Source organism: Arvicola amphibius, chromosome 3, assembly GCF_903992535.2.
Source record: "Arvicola amphibius chromosome 3, mArvAmp1.2, whole genome shotgun sequence".
NCBI lineage: Eukaryota > Metazoa > Chordata > Mammalia > Rodentia > Cricetidae > Arvicola > Arvicola amphibius.
The window spans coordinates 38,121,744-38,140,196 of NC_052049.1; the positions used below are offsets into that span (position 1 = coordinate 38,121,744).

General features: G+C 43.8%; 1 protein-coding gene across 1 annotated transcript; it reads right to left on the reverse strand.

Moving 5' to 3' along the window:
• Positions 1-11,444: 11,444 nt before the first annotated feature.
• On the reverse strand, positions 11,445-17,189 carry Plk2 (polo like kinase 2). Its single transcript, XM_038322437.2, has 14 exons — positions 16,813-17,189; positions 16,132-16,239; positions 15,859-15,975; positions 15,534-15,663; positions 15,248-15,335; positions 14,745-14,840; positions 14,443-14,641; positions 14,206-14,353; positions 13,795-13,892; positions 13,411-13,540; positions 12,953-13,193; positions 12,709-12,838; positions 12,353-12,463; positions 11,445-12,222 (listed from the first exon to the last, which is right to left on the reverse strand). The coding sequence occupies exons 1-14, from the start codon at positions 17,071-17,073 to the stop codon at positions 12,031-12,033; spliced, it is 2,049 nt and encodes a 682-aa protein (XP_038178365.1). The 5' UTR covers positions 17,074-17,189; the 3' UTR covers positions 11,445-12,030.
• Between the last annotated feature and the right edge of the window lie 1,264 nt (positions 17,190-18,453).

Sequence of the window (18,453 nt, forward strand, 5' to 3'; positions counted from 1 at the left end):
GTGAAGTTCCTTTTTTCAAAATGTAATTTACCCTTGAGAAGGCACAGCATCTATAATTAAAGAATAACTTTCTTCTTTATGCTAATTGAGCTGCCTAGATCCCCATTCCGACCATTCACCTCTGTAGACACGCAGCTGGGGGCAGGAGTAAGAGACGGTACATCAAACCTAAACTGAGCATCGAGCCATCTACTTTTGATACTCGTCGTTTATTAGTGATGCTATTTGGAGAGATAAAGGCGGGCTATTGATACTGATGCTGCACCTTCCCCACCCACCTAATCATTATTCACAGGGCACTCTATTTCAGAACATTTTGGTTAGCTCTACTTCTTAGTTCTCATTATATCTCTTGTGCTTGTGTGATTAATCTCATTTGATTCCTAAAAATTTAAATAAAAATATTAAGACTATGCTAAAAAATTCATATTGTAGATAATCTGGTAATGGCATGGAAAACAGAAGCTAAACTGAGATGTTTAACACTATATGAACAATAAAAGTTTAGAGAAAAATGAAAGGCACTGCTTTGTAGAAACGATCAAACAGCATTAAATATAGAAAGCCATTAGATCAATTTGTTGCAACAAAACTTCAAACACAGCTCCTGCTTAGGGTGTAAATTGCCCATGGGAAGAAGTCTTTCCCCCATCCTATCTAGAACATACATCAGAATGCCAACATGAATCCCTGCAGACTCCCAAACAAGTGGGAGGAGAGAATTTCACTATAAGCTGAAGATTTTGCAATAACAAATTGAAGAGAGATTCTGAAAATGAACATTGAAGCTATTTTTTTCACTTGGTCTTCATCTTTGCTGTCTGCTTCCAATGCCATTCCTACCACCAGGACACCTCTAGGTTCCTCAGCAAAAGCTTCACCCTTTGCATTGACAAAACTGATTATAGTCATATCCCATTCTGGTAAAACACTTTTGCATTTTTCATTTCCCCAAAATATTGCAAGAGTTAGACCACAGGCTCATGTATGCAACCCCAGCATTCAGGCTGTGGTCACTCAGGAATGACTACAATGAGTTCATGGACCACCTGGGCCATAGTTCTCTAAGCCATTTTCAGAGATGGAGTGAAGTCCTGTCTCAAAAGAAGAAAAAATGTAAAAGAGAAACATCGAATCTATTGTGACATAAGATCCTCAAAATAGCCCCATGTAGGGTTAAATCATTATCTTCATTTGTAAATGAGGAGTAACAGACTCAGAGGAGAGGACCTGGTCTAAGTCAAGACAGCTCATGAGGAACAAAGGCAAATTGAGGACTCCATTCCCAGCTGTCTGGCCATAGCTGGTCATTTCTGCTTCTTCAGCTGTAGCCGTGTTTTTACAAAGAACGAACATCTGAGTGGATGGAAGATGTCATCCTCAAATCTTACTTGTCTCAATGACAAGTAATGGACGGCCCTGCCAACAGTTTCAGAGGGAAGGGAACAGAAATGAATTTATTTTGTTTGTGCTCTTAATCTTCAGGTTAAGCAATCAATGATGAGCAAACCGTTCGATTGAGTCATGATCATGTGGAGAGGAACACCTGCCCTCCACCACCAAAGCCAATGAACTAACATTTCTGAAGTGTTGTGAAAGGGCCCTTCTAAGGAACATGAGAGTTATGTTATATGATTTTAAATAGGATGTTTTCACTGAAATTAAAGTTTCGTCAAGGATGCTTGCCACAGGGTGCTAACTATAAGTACTATATAACTATTACTGTCTTTTGCCACTCTAAGCACCAAGAGAGTAAACGGACTTTCCCAGCTAACAGCTTGGGACTGCAGTTCCCCCCCCCCCTTTTTTAAAAATCTCTATACCTTAGATTTTATTTTACTGGTTTTGGATACAAACATAGCTATATTGCTTTATTTAGGTAACACTTTGTTCTTCAGACACTAACTCATAAAAAAAGCACCAAATGATGAAGCAGGCTTTGCTCTGATACCAACAGTATGACTTCACTACATAACATAACAGTGGCATAGAAGCATTGCTGGGCCTGGGGACTGTCAATCCCAGTGACAGTCTTTATTAGTCAGGTTGGCAGGCCTCCCACTCAGGGGAACTCAGGGGTATGTAATCTCAGAAAGAGCCTAAGGTACAGCAGCCAAGACAGCTGAAGTCTTCCAAACGAATGAGTCTACTTAAACAAGCCCGTTATTGCGGATGAAACATTAAGCCGCCGAGACAGCTATGACTTGTAAATTTGATATGGCGTGCTAATTCTTGAGAGGAAATTTTAAGATAAGAAGTGCAAACTTTCGTACTGGATTGAACCATCAAGAGCAGCTGAACCAACAAAACGTTTTCCTCACAGGAACCCTTGGTAGGGACTTTGACCTTGAAATGATAGAGAAGCATGTTTCTAACAGAACCCAAAATTGTCAAATACCCTTTCTTGTGGGTGATTGTATACGTTGCTGACCATTTTGTGGAAAATGCATTTTTCTAAAGCTAATTAGAATCATTTGTTTTCTATCTTCATAGCAAGCAAATGAGTCAATATCCTGACTGGCAAAGGTGTTCAAAGAAATCGTGATATTTGCCCTATAAATACCTGCCAAAGTGTTTTCCTTATGCCTAACTGCTGGTGTTGAATTAAAAGAGGGGCCAGGAAAGGAAGAAAACCACCTTTGCAGTATTTTGTCGGCTTCGTCAAACATGAAATCCTGGCTCAGAGGAGTGTAAAGAACGCCCATGTCTCCGCCTAATGCCCACCTTACGCTTGGCTCCTGCCATCACTCATGCGCTCTTTCTGTTGCGTTTCATTCCTGAAGGTGAGTCAGTCTTCCCTACACTTTCCAGGAATCTCTCCTTTAGTCCATCTTTTACTTATTTCAGACAAGCACATGATGTTTTAGAATCAACCACGATGGTTTCAATGGAACCAGTAGACCAGAGCACAGCCGTGGATTGAGATTCCCTCCACTCTGCAGCCTCACAGTTGCTTCCTGTCAAAATGAGCTTGCATCCGCACATGCGTGGTGTGCTTTCACCCCAGACTAGCACTGGGGCAGCGGTGCTGCTCAAAGAATTCCCACGCAGCCAATGCTGCTGAAAATAAGACAATGCTTTTCAATTCTTTACTGAAAAAAACTTTTTTAGTCCCTGAAATGATGGTATATTAAGGATCATGGGGGGAGGGAGGGGAGAGGGAGAAGGAGAGAGAGGCTGGCTGAATTTGTACATCAGTCACGTGAGTGTGGGTGCCTGCAGAGGCCAGGAGATGGCTTTGCATTTTTTTGGAACTGAGTTATGGATAGTTGTGAGCCACTAGACTTGAATGCTAGCAACTGAACTCGGGTCCTTTGGAAGAGTAGCAAGTGCCTTTAAACATTGGGACCTCTCCTAGCCCAAGAAGTAATATGAAAAAAGTTGACTTAGTCATTTGATGCTGAGCTAATTTATACCATGAAAATAAGAACTCATTTTTACCTTCAAAGAATTTGGACACTATGATGCAACCTATAGTATGTTATTTTGTACATCATAGAATTTTGGGTGTTCAATAAAACTGGTATAGCCAAAAAGTTTTGAAAACTGTTCCTTTTGACTTAACTGTTGGAAAACTTCAAGAGCATGTAACAAAGGTCTTTTTTTTTTATCATTGTAACCCATGATGTTTTTCTTTTCATCATAAAATAAAAATGGAACTGCAAGAAACAATACATTGTTTGTGTAATGTGTAAGATAGAGGATAGAGCAAGTATAAGGAAAAGGCCCCTTGGATCTGAGAAGCTCTTGCGGCAAATATTTAAACTTGTTATCTGCTAAATTATGCTACATCACTCAGACGTGCCAGCTGCTGTGGACTTACACAAGGCAGTTAATACTCATAACTTTTAGCTAGGCTCATAAAATATATCAATCCAAATGCAACTCTAAAGGAATCACTAAATCACTGTGTGTCCAAGGTGAAACCCTTTTGATGTTTCTAGGAACTCAGACTATGACAATTTTATCACTTCCCTTTCTAGGTAAACAATTACGGCACCCTGGTATGTTTAGTTAGCAACGATATTTCAACTAATGTGGTCAAAAGAAACTCCTATGGCTAAATTTAAATGCTTATCTCCAAGTGAGTTTCAGCCCTGCCCCCACAGTATCACATTTAAGTCAAGGGGTTCTATTATTCTCGGAGCATATTTCTAATTCATCTAATTCTCCATTTCGTCTCAAATTATTTTCCCAGTTATGTCTGCCTAAACTGAAGGGGATCACTTTTCTTTGAGGAGAGCAGTCTATTTGTTGTTTCCATCGGCTCTCTTTGCAACTAAGATGAAGTAATATTTCTGTTTAATACAATTCTGTACCAACAAACCAAAATGACAGGTAATTGATCAGGGTCAGAGTCTTCAAAAGGTTAGGAGTTCGTGAAATAGTATCCTCCTCAAATGCATGTCTTTTTACCATATTGTTTTTGACTGTCATTTTTTGCTGTAATAGCTGTAATTATCTTAAGCACATAAAGTACAGCGTGACACGGTGTATCCTAAGATGTAAGTTTGTGTATACTGAATCCACTTTTTCTTACCGTGCTTAATGAATCATAAAACAATGTCGTAGATACTTACCATATGAAAAACAATATTAGACTTGTTTGCCCCAAAGGTGAGACTAAAAGTCCAGTAACATGAAAAGTGGTTCATATGGGATGCATCTTGGCTACATTAAAAATTAAAGGGCTGATGTTTCCAAAGATCCTGAAGATACGTACATACACACATAGACCCTTTAGGAGCATATATATGCGTGTGCATGTATGTATATAATCTTCTCTGCATAAACTTGAGTGGAACAGATGTTGCTAAGTTTTTCCAGGTAAACTGGGATGTACACTTACCTCACATACAGACATTATATTTTCTGCAGCGTCCTGCTGTTCACTATTTTCATCCATAACCAGCCTCACATACCCCAAAGCACGCAATGCTCCCTGAAGTACCATTGTACATTGATATGTGTGCATTCATTTGGACATTTTCCACTCAACTACTTGTTTCTAAATATAAAATTCCTTTCTTCAAAATTCCCATAAAAGATCCATTGAACCTGGCCTTTCTGTACCAGTTTTAAAGTTTTGACTTGAAAACTCACTCTGGTCACTGTTGACCCACTTGGCTAAGATCCGGACTGGAAACCCGGCTCTCAGAGTGGGTGTGAGCTGCGCTCATGCTGGGCTCCACAGGCTCTGCTCAGGACATGGTTTGTGGAGGAGGCGGCCTCTCACAGTCCCACACCTGAGCTGGTCAGCAGAAAGGGCTGCCAAGAAAATCTCTTCAGAGCCCCGAGTGCCGTTTGCACTTACCAACGTTTATACGGAAAAATATTTTTAAAGTATTCTAGTCTGTCATTAAAGAGATAGAAGTATATAACTATAGAAATGATCCCTGAAAGTATAGTCCTTAAGATAGAAGTATGTCAGCCGGGCGGTGGTGGCGCACGCCTTTAATCCCAGCACTTGGGAGGCAGAGGCAGGCGGATCTCTGAGTTCGAGGCCAGCCTGGTCTACTAAAGCTAGCTCTAGGACAGGCTCCAAAGCTACAGAGAAACCCTGTCTTGAAAAACCAAAAAAAAAAGTATGTCAAAGCAACCGGGTCATGTTTCAGGGAAATGAGCTGGAAGACCAAGCTCACATACCACTGCCCCTCTATAAGAGAGGCCATTATTAAGTGTGATCCATACAGGAGCTTATCTATTTCATCAGAACCGATCAGGAAAGTTTCAGAAATTATGCATTCACTTGCTAAACACAGTCATTATTAAAAATTAAACTCCAAAATATGAAATTAAAAGGGAATACATACTGAAAACACATTCCCTTGTTGGTTTGCTACATTTTACTATCAACGCTTAGAGTTATTGTTGTCTTTTTGATCTGTGTTTAGGATTACAATGGCGTGTTCCTGCACATGCCCTTCCATCTCCATGCTTAGTGACATCACCCTGGAGTCCTAGAGTCAGAGCCAGCAAACTCACCAAACCGATGTCCTCTCTACCTCACAGGGCCCTGGAGCTCACAACATTCACCAGGTGGCAGGAGCTCTGCCCTTATCTAGTGATCTGACTGGCTCTCCCAGCTGCTGCATTATTTGCCTGGACTTTGCCTTTCTTCAGCTCTTGAAATATTTAAACATCTTCCTCATTCCAAAGTTCTCAAAACTCACATAATCCTGGTTTTGAGTCTTTTTGTTAGTGGGATCGTGCGCATCACAAACAAGGTGATATCCTGGTGGGCCTCTCACAGCATGTTGGACATTATGATCTCAACATTAAAGGTTATTCTGCTGCTGTTGAGCCCATGGGGGTACGAAAGAAAGATGGTGTGTATTTTGTTTCATTTAAGCCTGTGCCCTGTTTTCCCAAAACACCAAATTGTTATAGGCCTAGCTGGGAAGGGAACAATGTTCTTGCATGATTAGCTTAAAATATCTAGTTATTCAGTTTTTCATGGCAGAGATAACTCAGTAATTTTTCCATTTTCTCTTGTACCTCAATAATTCAAATCAATTTTTGCTTTGTACATTAAGGTGTTATTAAGTTTATCCCAGAGGCAAAATTCATATATCCTATTGTGAGCTGAATTCTGAATATTGATGATCCATAATACTATAGTCCAAAGCTTCATATGGAAGTTCATATTTGAGTTCACGAAAACAATTAAGTTGTGTTGATTTAAGGAAATTTATTCCATTATAAAACTTAACAAGGCACAAAGAAATATATTAGACTGAAACATAGGCTAATCTTTATAAACCTGAACCCATCTTCCAAGAAAAGGAACAGCAAGGTGTGGACCCTGCAGACTTACATTTATAGAAGAGTTGTTACAAGCTTTAAAACCGTATTCACCGTCCTATATATGGGATTTCCATACAGTACCAATAACTGATTTCTCCGTGTACCTCATAGACATGCATTCATTTATATTTAGTTACACATTTTCACTAGGTTAATGATATCTCTATAAAAATGATTTGATATTGAAAGTCACACAGCCCTAAAGTAAAAATAAATGCAGTCTTAATGTTCCTACCCTATTTTGTTCTCCTTTAAATTTTTCACTGCCTGTCATTCTGTTGCCTAGTAACAAACTACTATAGTTCATTTTTTTCTTGTTTTACTGAACATAGTTTTTTAATATAATAAATTCTGATTATGGTATTCCCTCCCTCTACTCCTGCCTGTTCCTCCTCATCTCACATCCCATGCAGCTCCATAACCTTTCTGTCTCTTCTTAGAAACCAAACAGGCATCTAAGTAATAACAATAAAATAAATCAAAAACAAGCAAATTGGAATATAACAAAACAACCAAACAAGAAAAAAAGCCAAGGAAAACTCAAGAAACGCATACCAGAGACACACACACCTTCACATACTCTGGAATCCCATATAAACCTGCTAGGCGCCATACTGGGTATGCAAAGGATTCCTTACAGGTGGGGGAAAAACAAAAGAAAAAAACACTAACATTATGCCTCAACATTATGAGACAAAGACCCTACAAAGATGTTTGTTTTCTGTTGCTCATCTACTTGTGGGCGTGGGGCCTACCCTGAAGAATGGTTGATTTCCTCAGTTGAGACTGTTTTGGAGCAAGCAAACTAGTGGCTATCAAAAGAGGTTCTGAGGCAGGGATGAACGTGTGTGTCCACTTCTCAGCTCTAGGATCCCATCTGATGCCGACATGAGTAGGCCCTCTGCATGATGCCACAGCTCCGGTGAGCAATGCCACTTTGAGATTTCACAGGAGGGAGAAAATGAAAATGGCACAAAACGAGAAGAAAACAAGGAAGAAAGGAAAAACGGTCACACGTTGCCTGAGTCTCGCATGCAGTCCTCGCTGGCCCCGCCTTCATTCTGGAGTGTAAGAATCGCTCAGGTTGCTCCTCTCCTGGCTTCCTCTCAAATGGTCACTTGGCAACCAGAGAGCAAGAGGGGAGAGCTTCCAGAACATTTCATTGCCTTTGTTTTTCACCCAAATATATAATGAGGCCCTCCACAGCAATAGCTACATTGATCTCTTCTGTGATTTTAAAAATCTCGGTAGGCAATGGCAACGTGGTTCTAGTGTGTTCTAGAAGACCATGGTTATGAACAAAACCACTTTCTCTGGATCCCTCAAACTGTTGGGGTAGTAATGACTTCCTCTTGCCTCCCTAACTCCTGGCACGTGCTGGAGCTGCCCCAGCACATACGAGCCGGTGCTCTCCACTAGACTCCTTCTGCTGGAACCTTTACAGTTATTTTTGCTGTGGTAACTGAAGCAGGAGAGGAAGACTGGATAGACAAGAAACAGGCATGAGTCATCTGCTTTACATCCTAGGTAATCAGGATTCCTGCCGTTGCAGGTATGGAAAAACAGCAGGGGAAACAGCACAAAATGAGTATGAATATTTATCGAGCCTTTTTGGTGTACAAGGGGCTTTCTTAGCCTTGAATGTTGACCGATAAAAAGGCCGATGTTCAGAGATAGCTCTCTAACGAAAATCCCAGGTTTCAAGGCCACAATCAGAACTGACTTTTGAGCTTTGCTATTAGAGAAGGCTTCCTGCTTAGCAGGCATTGAGTACACATTAAGACATAATTCAGAAAGGGTTGAGGGACTTGAAATATATACAACGTAAAGGTCAAGTAACGACATCCAAGAGATGGTAAATGGCCGTACCAAGCTTAGAGGAAAGTAGTCCTTAGCATTTGGAAAGCTAACTAGTCTTATTACTTCTTAAGTGTTTGCTCTCAACTATGCCCATCTATGACTTAACGATCGTTAATGGAGAAACACTCTCTGGAACAAATGTGCTCACAAAAGGCACATGCTATTTTGGGGGTTATTTGGTGGAATTTGGAATCTTTGTGTCTGTGACAGTTATTTGGTATTTTTTTGTTCTTGTTCCTCCATGTCAATGAGTTATCACCACTCTTGTGTTTTATGGAGATGCCCACTGCATTTTAAAACACAAACGTTAGGTGGATGGACAATAAGAAGCAACCTTCATGTGTTTCCATTCCAAGAGTATTAGCCTACACCTCGTCACTCCCAAATCACTCCCAAGAAACAGACACTTTTATCCAAGTACTTTCTGGACCACATCTGTATCTCTGTATGAATCTGATTTACAGTCTTAAACTCACTATCCATCTCTCAGCATCAGACTGTCGCTGTCAGGATCCTTTCCATTTCTGCCAATGTACACACAGTAAGTCGCCTTCCCCCACTTAGTCAAGGGAAGACCCTAAGCCCTTGCTTCCTTATGCTAAGTCTCCAGTCCTTTCTTGCCCTGATCACAATATTCATTTCTTCACTGTTTGGGCTCCTGCTTTTGATTTTGTTCTTCACCTATTTTGTCCATGCTTCCAAGATGAATATTGAAGATCTAATATACATTCTTCTGCTTGAAATTGCAGCCAGCCAGGCCTGGTGACGAACGCTTGTAATTCCAGCATTCGTGAGGCTGAGGCAGGAGGATCACTATAAGTTCCAGGGTGGGATAGGTTTCATACTGGGTTCTAAGCAAGTTTGAACTAGCACCTAAAAAATAAACAAAAAAACTAAAACCAAAACAAAGCTAAAAGTCTCCCAGTCAGTCTATACACAGCTTCCAAGATGCAGTCTCAATGTGTATATTATGCAGAGTGTATTATCTGTCTCTTCAAGCTTTTCATCCACGGTTCAGATGCACACTTCTGCTGCAGGCTCTCTCATTCTTGAGCTACTTATAGGTTATTTCACTTGCTTAAAGCTATTTGACGCTTTAGACTTTCAGTTTAGCCCTGAAGCATCTTACGAACCCTCCGTAAGACTGTTCCTTCTCTGGAATCTGCTTCTGAGTCTCCCCATCCATCCTCAGAGCTCTTCCCTGTGATTCCTGTCTTCGGTGATCACAAGGCCCAGTGCACACCTTCAGCGTACTCTCATGGCCCTGATCGGATTGAGGCAGATGCTCAGTTTCTGCCACTTGGAGACTTCCTGCAGGGCAAGAAGAGACCTAGGGTCCATGCACTTGAGTCCAGGCCCTGCACCTAGTCACACAGCAGATGCTCAATAAATACAAGAATGAACACGTCTGCCCTAAAACCTGAGAGGAACATGCAGTGTCCTCTGTCAGATTCTTTAGAACATTGTTCTCTTACTAGTTTAACTCTATTGCTTGTTCTCTGCTCTGAAATTAGATTCAACTTGTACACATCTGTTATTTAGTTTTGTTCGGCCAGCTCTCTAAGTCATTAACCAAAAAATTAGATTTTGAGACATAGAAAACTCAAGGCAGGAAAAGGCTATTGAGGACTCATGAAATACCACAGCAAGTCCCCATCTTTGGCTTTCAAGTAGTGAAGCGTATGAGGTGCAGATCTATTTCAGATAAACATAAATATCTAACGACAATCTACTTCTACACCCCCCCCATATAGAATCACAATGTGAACAGCTCTAAAAGAAACAAAATGGTTTTCTTTCCCAGGATAGTGTCTTCCTTGTAGTATGACTACAGTTGAACAACAAAATGTATAAGCATCATATGCGGGTCATCGTATATTGAGAGTAACAGGATAAACAGATTCTTTTTGTAGCTTTCACTGAAAGGCAAACCTTATCTGATTTGCCTCTTCGATTAGCTAGTAGGATAAAAGATGGACCCAAGCCATAGCCTGGTTCAGAGGTGTCTTCTCAACCACCATGCACCAGAAGAAAATCGTGACTTATTAACAAAACATTTCCGACTCCTGGATTATGAACCAGTACTGCCAGCGGCACTGGATGTGTTTAGGCAAGTTAAGGATGAGTAATACATTTAAGTGGCACATGCATTATAATACATAGTTCTGTCCATATTAAGGTAAATCTCCTGGACCTGCTCACTTATGAGCAGTCTTATGAGAGGTCTGTTTGCACAGGATCACTCTGCTTTTTGGTTCTAAGTTAAATGATTTTTGAGGTGTTACTTTAGAGGCAAAGTGGTTTGGGATTTAGCAGGAGGGGAGGGGGGTGTAAAAAGTGATAGCCCTGTCATACTCTCCTCAAGTTGGGTCCTCGCAGAAAGTCCAACGTTGGAACTATGATTTTAAAGACTGCTTTTCTAGAAAGTGTGACTAGGAACTATGAAAACCTTCCTAGTTTATGTATGTGATGTGTGCTGGCATGTCAGGAACCCATGCTCAAAGGCTGCACTGGTGTGGTGTTGTATGTATGCTTATGTATGTGATGTGTGCCGGCGTGTCAGGAACCCATGCTCAAAGGCTGCACTGGTGCGGTGTTGTATGTATGCTTATGTATGTGATGTGTGCTGGCGTGTCAGGAACCCATGCTCAAAGGCTGCACTGGTGTGGTGTTGTATGTATGCTTATGTATGTGATGTGTGCCGGCATGTCAGGAACCCATGCTCAAAGGCTGTACTGGTGTGGTGTTGCGCAGGAGGAAGGAGAGGAGACCACAGCTTCTCTTTTCATACTCTTTATTGCCAAGAGTTCAAAATGGTCAACATAAAAAAAAATCTTCATAATAAATACTGCTCTTGGGGCTGTAATAAATAAAACGTTTATTAACAAGGAATGCACTTTTCCAGCCACAAGTGTATTCAAAAATAACCAAAAAAATTATATATGGCCATAGTTCACAGTTAAGCAGCCAAAAGCGGCTCTGATTGTAGCCTTTAAACAACAAGGGAGCACCCTCCCTTTTTCCCTCCCCTTCAGGAAGTATATTCACAGTTCCAAGTCCTCCGGCTGAAAGTACTCTCCACACAGAGAACTTAAGAGTCAATGCATCTTTCTACAAAATTGTCCGATAAACCTTTTAGCGACAGGTACTTCAGGAAAACTGCCTTCTCCTCCACCCTCAGATTGTCCAAAGTCAACTGTACACCTTATGCCGGCCTGGTTCCAGCAGTCCAGCAGGCCACTGAGGATCTGTCGTCGTACCACCCCCTGTCCATCTTTGCCAACATGCTCTGTGCCCTGCCGCTGTCTTCCCTGCTGATCTCACAGTGGAAAGGAGTCCCATAGGGTCCACTCGAAAAGGTTTTCAGTTACACCTCTGTAAGAGCATGTTCAGGGCATATTCCATTCGATGTTTTAGTTCTAACGAACAGCCAGACATCAACAGCGTTGTCAGTCTGAAGGTTGTAGATATCCTGTCCTCATTGATGTACGTGAGCAGGTATTCTTCATTTTGGTTACAGATGATTATTTTTGTGTGATCGTGGTAGAAATTCACCTTTAAAAATAAACACGGACATATTAGGACTTGCTAAATACTCAAGAAGTAATAAAAGTTCTGCCAAAAATTAAAGCAGCTAGGAAGACCTAGGTTTTAGGACATGCGCCTCCACGAAAGGCTCAGTTACCTGAAATGTGCCATCATTGAAGAGCATCATTAAGGCTTTATCAGACTTTAACCACTGAAGGAGGTAGAGCCGCGGTCTTCGAATATCTGTAACACTAGGGAGATCGCCACCCTGGGAGAAGTCAGGAGAGACAATTAGTGCCTAGGAAACTGTGCCATGTGGGCATCACACAGTGCCTCTCAAACTCTGAAGCCTCGGAGTGGCCTCCAGATTCCCGGCTCTGCCCCACAGAGACCCTGACTCACTGCATCTAAGATAAGACATGAGAATCTGAACTAAACACACTTCAACGTGATGCAGATGCTACCAGCTCTAGGCTGCGTCCAATATCTCGTCTCCAAAGCTGCGCTACTTACATCCATGAGGTTCTCCTCCATGTAGTGAGAGAAGTATTTCAGCACCGTCACTTGACTAATGAACTGTTCGGGGGCATCTGTTGCCGGGAAAACAGAACACTGGCCAAGTTCTGCGTAATAGTGAACCGTTCTAAAAATCGGGAAGGATAGAGGAGAAAAATGAGAAGCAATTAATCACCGTTTCCAGATTTCATTAACGCGACAGCAGAGAACGTGGCACATTGCATTAATCAGACGTGCTTACTTCTTGTCTGGAAGGAGGCTCATGTGGGCACCATTGTTGAAAAGGACTCCAACAGTGTGGTCCGAGAGCTGGTACCCGAAGCCGTATTTGTTGGAGTAATCGACCCATTTGGTGACCCACTGAAAGGATGTGCTCAGCTGCTCTTTGGGGATACAGTCCGCTTCCGGCATATTTTCTAGACATCCTCGAAGGACTCTTGCCACTGTGTCTGCAACACTTCCCATGGTGCTGTCTTCAAGGCCTGGGAAGTCAGAGAAGGAAATGATGGCATTGTTTACACCAAAACCACAGGTCCTGGCGTTTCCCTACACTAATTCGAAAGACACAGAAATCAAGGTTACTCAGTGTCTTTTCTCCAATTCTATAATTTTGTTTCTGTGTTAAATTAGATTATTACATTGACCCTGGTTACTTAGCATATAGGACTAGTCTTAGGATTTATGGTTTCAACTGCTTACATTCACTGCTGCTGCTGCAGCTGCCAAGCGTCCCTCTGACTATCATCCGGATCGCATCCCCAATCTGCTGCTTGTTTTCCACTGCGGATGTTCCGGATCTGGCAACTGTAGTGGTAGGCGGCTGCAGCTCCTTCAAAGGACAAGAAGAACCATACAATGAGTCAAGGAACTAAGTCTATTTATATTTGAAACTTCAGGTTAAAATGAGATTATGGTAATTACTGGAAAAGCTTATCCGAAAGCAACGGCCATAGCCAGAGCAAAGCTACTGCAGTCTCGTGACTGGAAGCATGGCTTCAGCCCCAATCATCATCAAAATGCTGATGGGCCCGAGAATGGGAACGACCTAAAATGTCTACACGCTTGTGTTCTTCCCCAACATACCTCATCCGTTCTGTGTTTGCTGGGTTGCTGGGTTATCGAAGTCTTTTTCAAATCATGCCTCAGCTTGTAAATGTCTTCATCTTCTTTGGACACTTTATCTGTAAATCGAGGAAAAGAATGGTACATGTTTAATCTATCCCAGTGAGGACGGAAGCGAGCTCGCTCTATTGTCTTCTGGGCATCCAGAGCAAAACCGGCTTTCCATCATTGCCATCACCGGCAATTACACACGCAGCATACTTCAGTGTTCCGCAAACAAAAGCTACATCAGTCAGTTGCATATTTATTATCAAAAGTCAGCAATGTACAAACATACTGGTGAAATTAAGCCAGTAGTAAAGCCTCAGCCCGGTCATCAAATTGAAGGGTAATCTAGGGTACAGGAAGGGAAAGAGGAGTCTTAACACTTACTCTGTGTGTCGTTATATCTTGCTTTGTCTTTCTTGCCACCAAAAAGAGCAGCAGCGGCTTTCTTAAAGAAATTCTTGGCCGGGCTGGATAAGTGGAAGTCGGGAACTGTGTGGCAACAGCTGGAAGAAAGCCTGTCAGGAGTGAAGCCCTGTGGAATCAGAAGAGAACGTCAGAAACCTCTTCGGCAATCGGGGCAATGGCAGGCCCTTTCAAAGAGAGGTCAGAGAGGGCACTGACCTGCAGGAAGAAGTCATGCCGAATGATGTCATCCAAACTGGGGCGGTCCTCTGGGTTTTTGGACAGCATGCTGGCTATTAAGTGCTTAGCTGGGGCCAGTAATGAAGACGGCATCGTATACCTCGCCTCTCTTATGCACCTGTATGTTTCCTTCAGATTAGTGGTTTCGAATGGCGGCCTTCCTAGCAGCATCGTATACCTGGGTGCGCAGAAACACATCTTCAGGAACGGTCACAAAGGAACTCTGTCTAAGCATCATGACCGGGTCAAATCGCTTTTTAGACACTCTGGCATTTACTTACATCACACAGCCTAAGGCCCAGATGTCTGATTCACAACCATGTCCTTGTTTGTTGAGGACTTCAGGAGAGAGATAATTGGGGGTACCACATATTGTTCTGAAAAGACAGAAGATAGCAAGATCTCATTAGGAACCCTTGCATTCATTAAACTTATTTTTCTGGGGGTGACTCAATGGGAAATAAAACCTCGAGGTTTTATGTTTTGATTTGATCAAGTTTCTTTTGATAAGTTTTTAAAGCGTGTACAATTTTCTCTGCCCAGAGGACCAAGTGTTTTTTAACCAACTGAGACCAGATGGTTTACATATTTCAGGCAAAATAAAACATCTGATTGCCTGAATAATCAGTGTCGAGGTGTAAGTCACCTGCATTCACAGTGGACATTTGTTTCAGCAACAACCATGGTTTACAGATTTTAGTGTGAACTTTCTATGAAGTAACAAATCAGACGTAATAAAGGTGTACTTGGTCTTCACGAAACCCAGGTAAGACATAACTCTCACCTCCTTCTGTGTTCCAAAGGTTCCAGTCTGGCTGCCAAACCAAAGTCGCCAACCTTCAGTTCCATGGCTTCGTTAATAAAAAAGTTCCCTAGAAGACAGAAAAAAAAAATGAATTGTGAACTCCCTTGGAGTGGAGCTTCTTTGGAGGCCAGCATCCCCCACTATAATCACCCATTCAAAAGGCTCGATCCCAATTAAGAACACTGAGGGAAGATGGGAAAAACCGACATCTCTCTAATCCCCCCTCCCCCCGCAGCTTCCCCAGCTTCTGCAGTGGAGAGCTTACCTAGTTTGAGATCTCTGTGCAAGATTTCTTGATCGTGAAGGTACTTGAGTCCCGACACAATCTGCCTGAGGTAGTATCGGACTTCTGGCTCTGTCAACACCTTTCTTGCTTTCAAGATGTGAGCCATGGACTAGGAAGAGAAGGGGGGAAAAAAGAGAATTTGTCAAACAGTCAGCCAAATCGGGCTTCCCTTTGCCAGACTACTGGTGCCCGTTGACACGGTGGGAAAATGAACTGTCCCGGCTAAAACCCCAGCTAAAATGTGTTCCAAACCCCACATCAGCTTTCTGTTGGAGAGTGCACTGACCCCGGAGTTAGCCCTTACCCGCCTGCTGCAGTATTCCAAGAGAATGTAAATATTTTCTTTGTCTTCAAAGTACTGGTAAAACTGCACCACATGCTTATGGTGGAGGATTCTGTGAAGCTCAATTTCTTTGTCAATCTAAGAAAAGAAAAAGAAAATAGCAAGATAAGGCTTATGAGCCTCCCCATCCTCTCTGGAAAGGCGGGGCTTACACATGCAGGAGACATTTTTTCCTAACAGGGAAGGGCCATCCCTGCACACAAAGAAAATACTTTGCTCAACAGTCATACGCACCTTTTCCCTTTGATGAGGTTTAGCTACTCGGCTGTGAGGAATAATTTTTGCAGCGTAGACTTTGTTGTTTGTCAGATCTGTCATTTCGTAACACTTTGCAAAGCCACCCTGAGAGGAAACAAAGCCGAGATGGATTTGAGCCGAAGAAAATGGAGGGCCAACGTTTAAAATAAATGAATACATAAATTAGGTAAAAAAGCAAAAATTGGGGGAACAGAGGGGTGGGCAGAGGGATGCATTCTGGTTTGTAAAATGGTCCCTTCAGGAAGGAAAATACATTCCTGGAAACCTGGCCAGTTACTAGTCTCCCTTTTTACAAAGGAGAGCTCTGCGTAGAGGGGAGTAGAAGGGGTAAAGGTGGAAAATAGCCTCTGAAGAAATTTGACAGTCGAGTTCCCAGGGGATCAGGTGGCTAGAGCTGGGGCTAACTTAGAACGCTCTCAGTCCCTCCTTCATAGACTTAGGAGCAAAGCTCAGGCGGAGGATGCAAAGCCGATCCCCAGCGCTGTCGGCGCACAGAAGCCCAGAAGGGCAGGTGAGGGACCCACGTCGCGCGGGGAACCAGACATCTGGGGGAACGAGAAGCGCGAGCTCAGGGTCCCCATCTGTTCGATTTGCCCGGGCAGCCCGTCCAGCCCGTCCTCCCACTCCGCCGCCGGACGCTGGCCGGCAGCTCCTCACCTTGCCCAGCACTTTGCCCCGGCAGTAGCGCTTCCCCGTCGTGGGGTCGACAATAATCCGCGAGATCTCGGGTCCCGAGTGAGAGTGGTGATGATGGTGATGTGGTGCCGCCTGGGTCACCTGGGTCTGGGGCTGCCCGTCTTCAGAGGGCTGCTGAGGTCGCTTCTTCTTTGAGTCCCCGCCGCAAGCTTTGCCCAGCGCCTGCTCGCACATCTTGGTGCCAGCGGCGGGCTGATAGGTGATAGTCCGCAGGAGTTCCATCGTGGCCCGGCCACCCGATACTGCCTGCTGCCACCTCCGAGGCACGGACACGCGTCCGGGCTAACCCTGGTTCTCAAGTCCCTGGTCCCTCAGCCGACCGACTATTCTGAAGTCCAGCTCCGCTTGTGCGAGCGAGAGCGAGGCGTGAACCCTTTTATTCCCCGGCTGGGAGGGGCCTAGTGACGTCACGGGGGACGCTCCGCCCCCCGGCTTTGGAGCTAGCGCCTTGGATAGGTGAGGGTTGACCGCGTGGCTTTGACCCGGCTTGGAGGTGGCAGAGCGAAGTGACCCTGGTTCTTTGCACGCCCTGACCTTGGAAGTGGAAAACAGAAACCCAAGGGTGGACGCCCTGTCGGGTCTCTGGCTGGGCAAGGATGCTGGGTGGTGATCTGGGGAGTCTCAGGGTTGGCACCGCCCCCTCACCGCCCTCCTGACCACCCCGCGACGGGACTCCGGTGTCATCCAGCGAGCCAGGCGGAGCTGCAGCCGGAGACCCGGAGCGCTTGGGGGCCACTGCCGCCACGGCGGGCTCCTTCACGCCTATCTAGGGCTGAGTGCCTGGGCGCGCGGAACGGGCAACCCGCTGAGTCAGAGTAGCTGAGGAACGAGGCAGATCGGGGTGACCTGCGGTAGCGTGAAAGCATCTGAACCCCCTGCCGCCTCTTCCCAGCGCCTAATAAGTGACCCCCTGTCAAAGGTCAGGCCCCTTAACCTTGGACCCGGGCCTGAAGCCCAGCGAAGGGTTGGTGTGTAGCCAATCCTAACCATCGGAAAGCAAGAGCGCCATCCTGTGGGATTTTTTCAGAAAAGCGACTTAACGGTCTGAGTGGGCCGTGATTAGCAACAGTATGGGCTTTGACAGTGGCGCTGAAAAGTGTGCCCCGTTGCTAATTACGATTTTACAATTGAAGTCACTTATGACTTCTTGTTCCAAGTGGGTGATTCAAATTGCGTGGAATCAAATGGCTCACTAAGCGAAGCGATGTCACTGTCCTAGTATGCGTAGAGTCAATCCAAGCCCTCCCAGTGGGGGGTATAGAGGGGGCGAATACAGGCAACTGAGTGGCTGTCAATAAGCTCAGAATTTACTGTTCAGTTCTAACAACGCAGAGGCAGACCCAGTTTTCTTCTTCCGATGGCCATGTTGCGAGCGCTCATGGAGTAATGTTCAGTATTGTTAACGTGCTGTATTCAACGCTACTAGCTATTGAAATGTCTATGTCATCTTAACACAAATCTGATTGAAAAATACTGCTGTGTTAGGGGAGGGAAAATAATCTTTTCTCCTACCTTTCTAAATGATACTTGTAGTTCCTCAAGCAGGGCAGATTCACCTCAAAAACACACGATTATTCAAATACATGGAAGATACACGGCAAA

Excerpts from the sequence above, each read along its gene's own strand:
- Plk2 (XM_038322437.2), bottom strand. The coding sequence starts at position 17,073 with ATGGAACTCCTGCGGACTATCACCTATCAGCCCGCCGCTGGCACCAAG. Across the intron at positions 15,664-15,858 it reads TGGAATACTGCAGCAGGCGG|TCCATGGCTCACATCTTGAA; the intron begins GTAAGGGCTAAC and ends TTCTCTTCCTAG. Across the intron at positions 14,841-15,247 it reads CCTTTGGAACACAGAAGGAG|AACAATATGTGGTACCCCCA; the intron begins GTGAGAGTTATG and ends CTGTCTTTTCAG.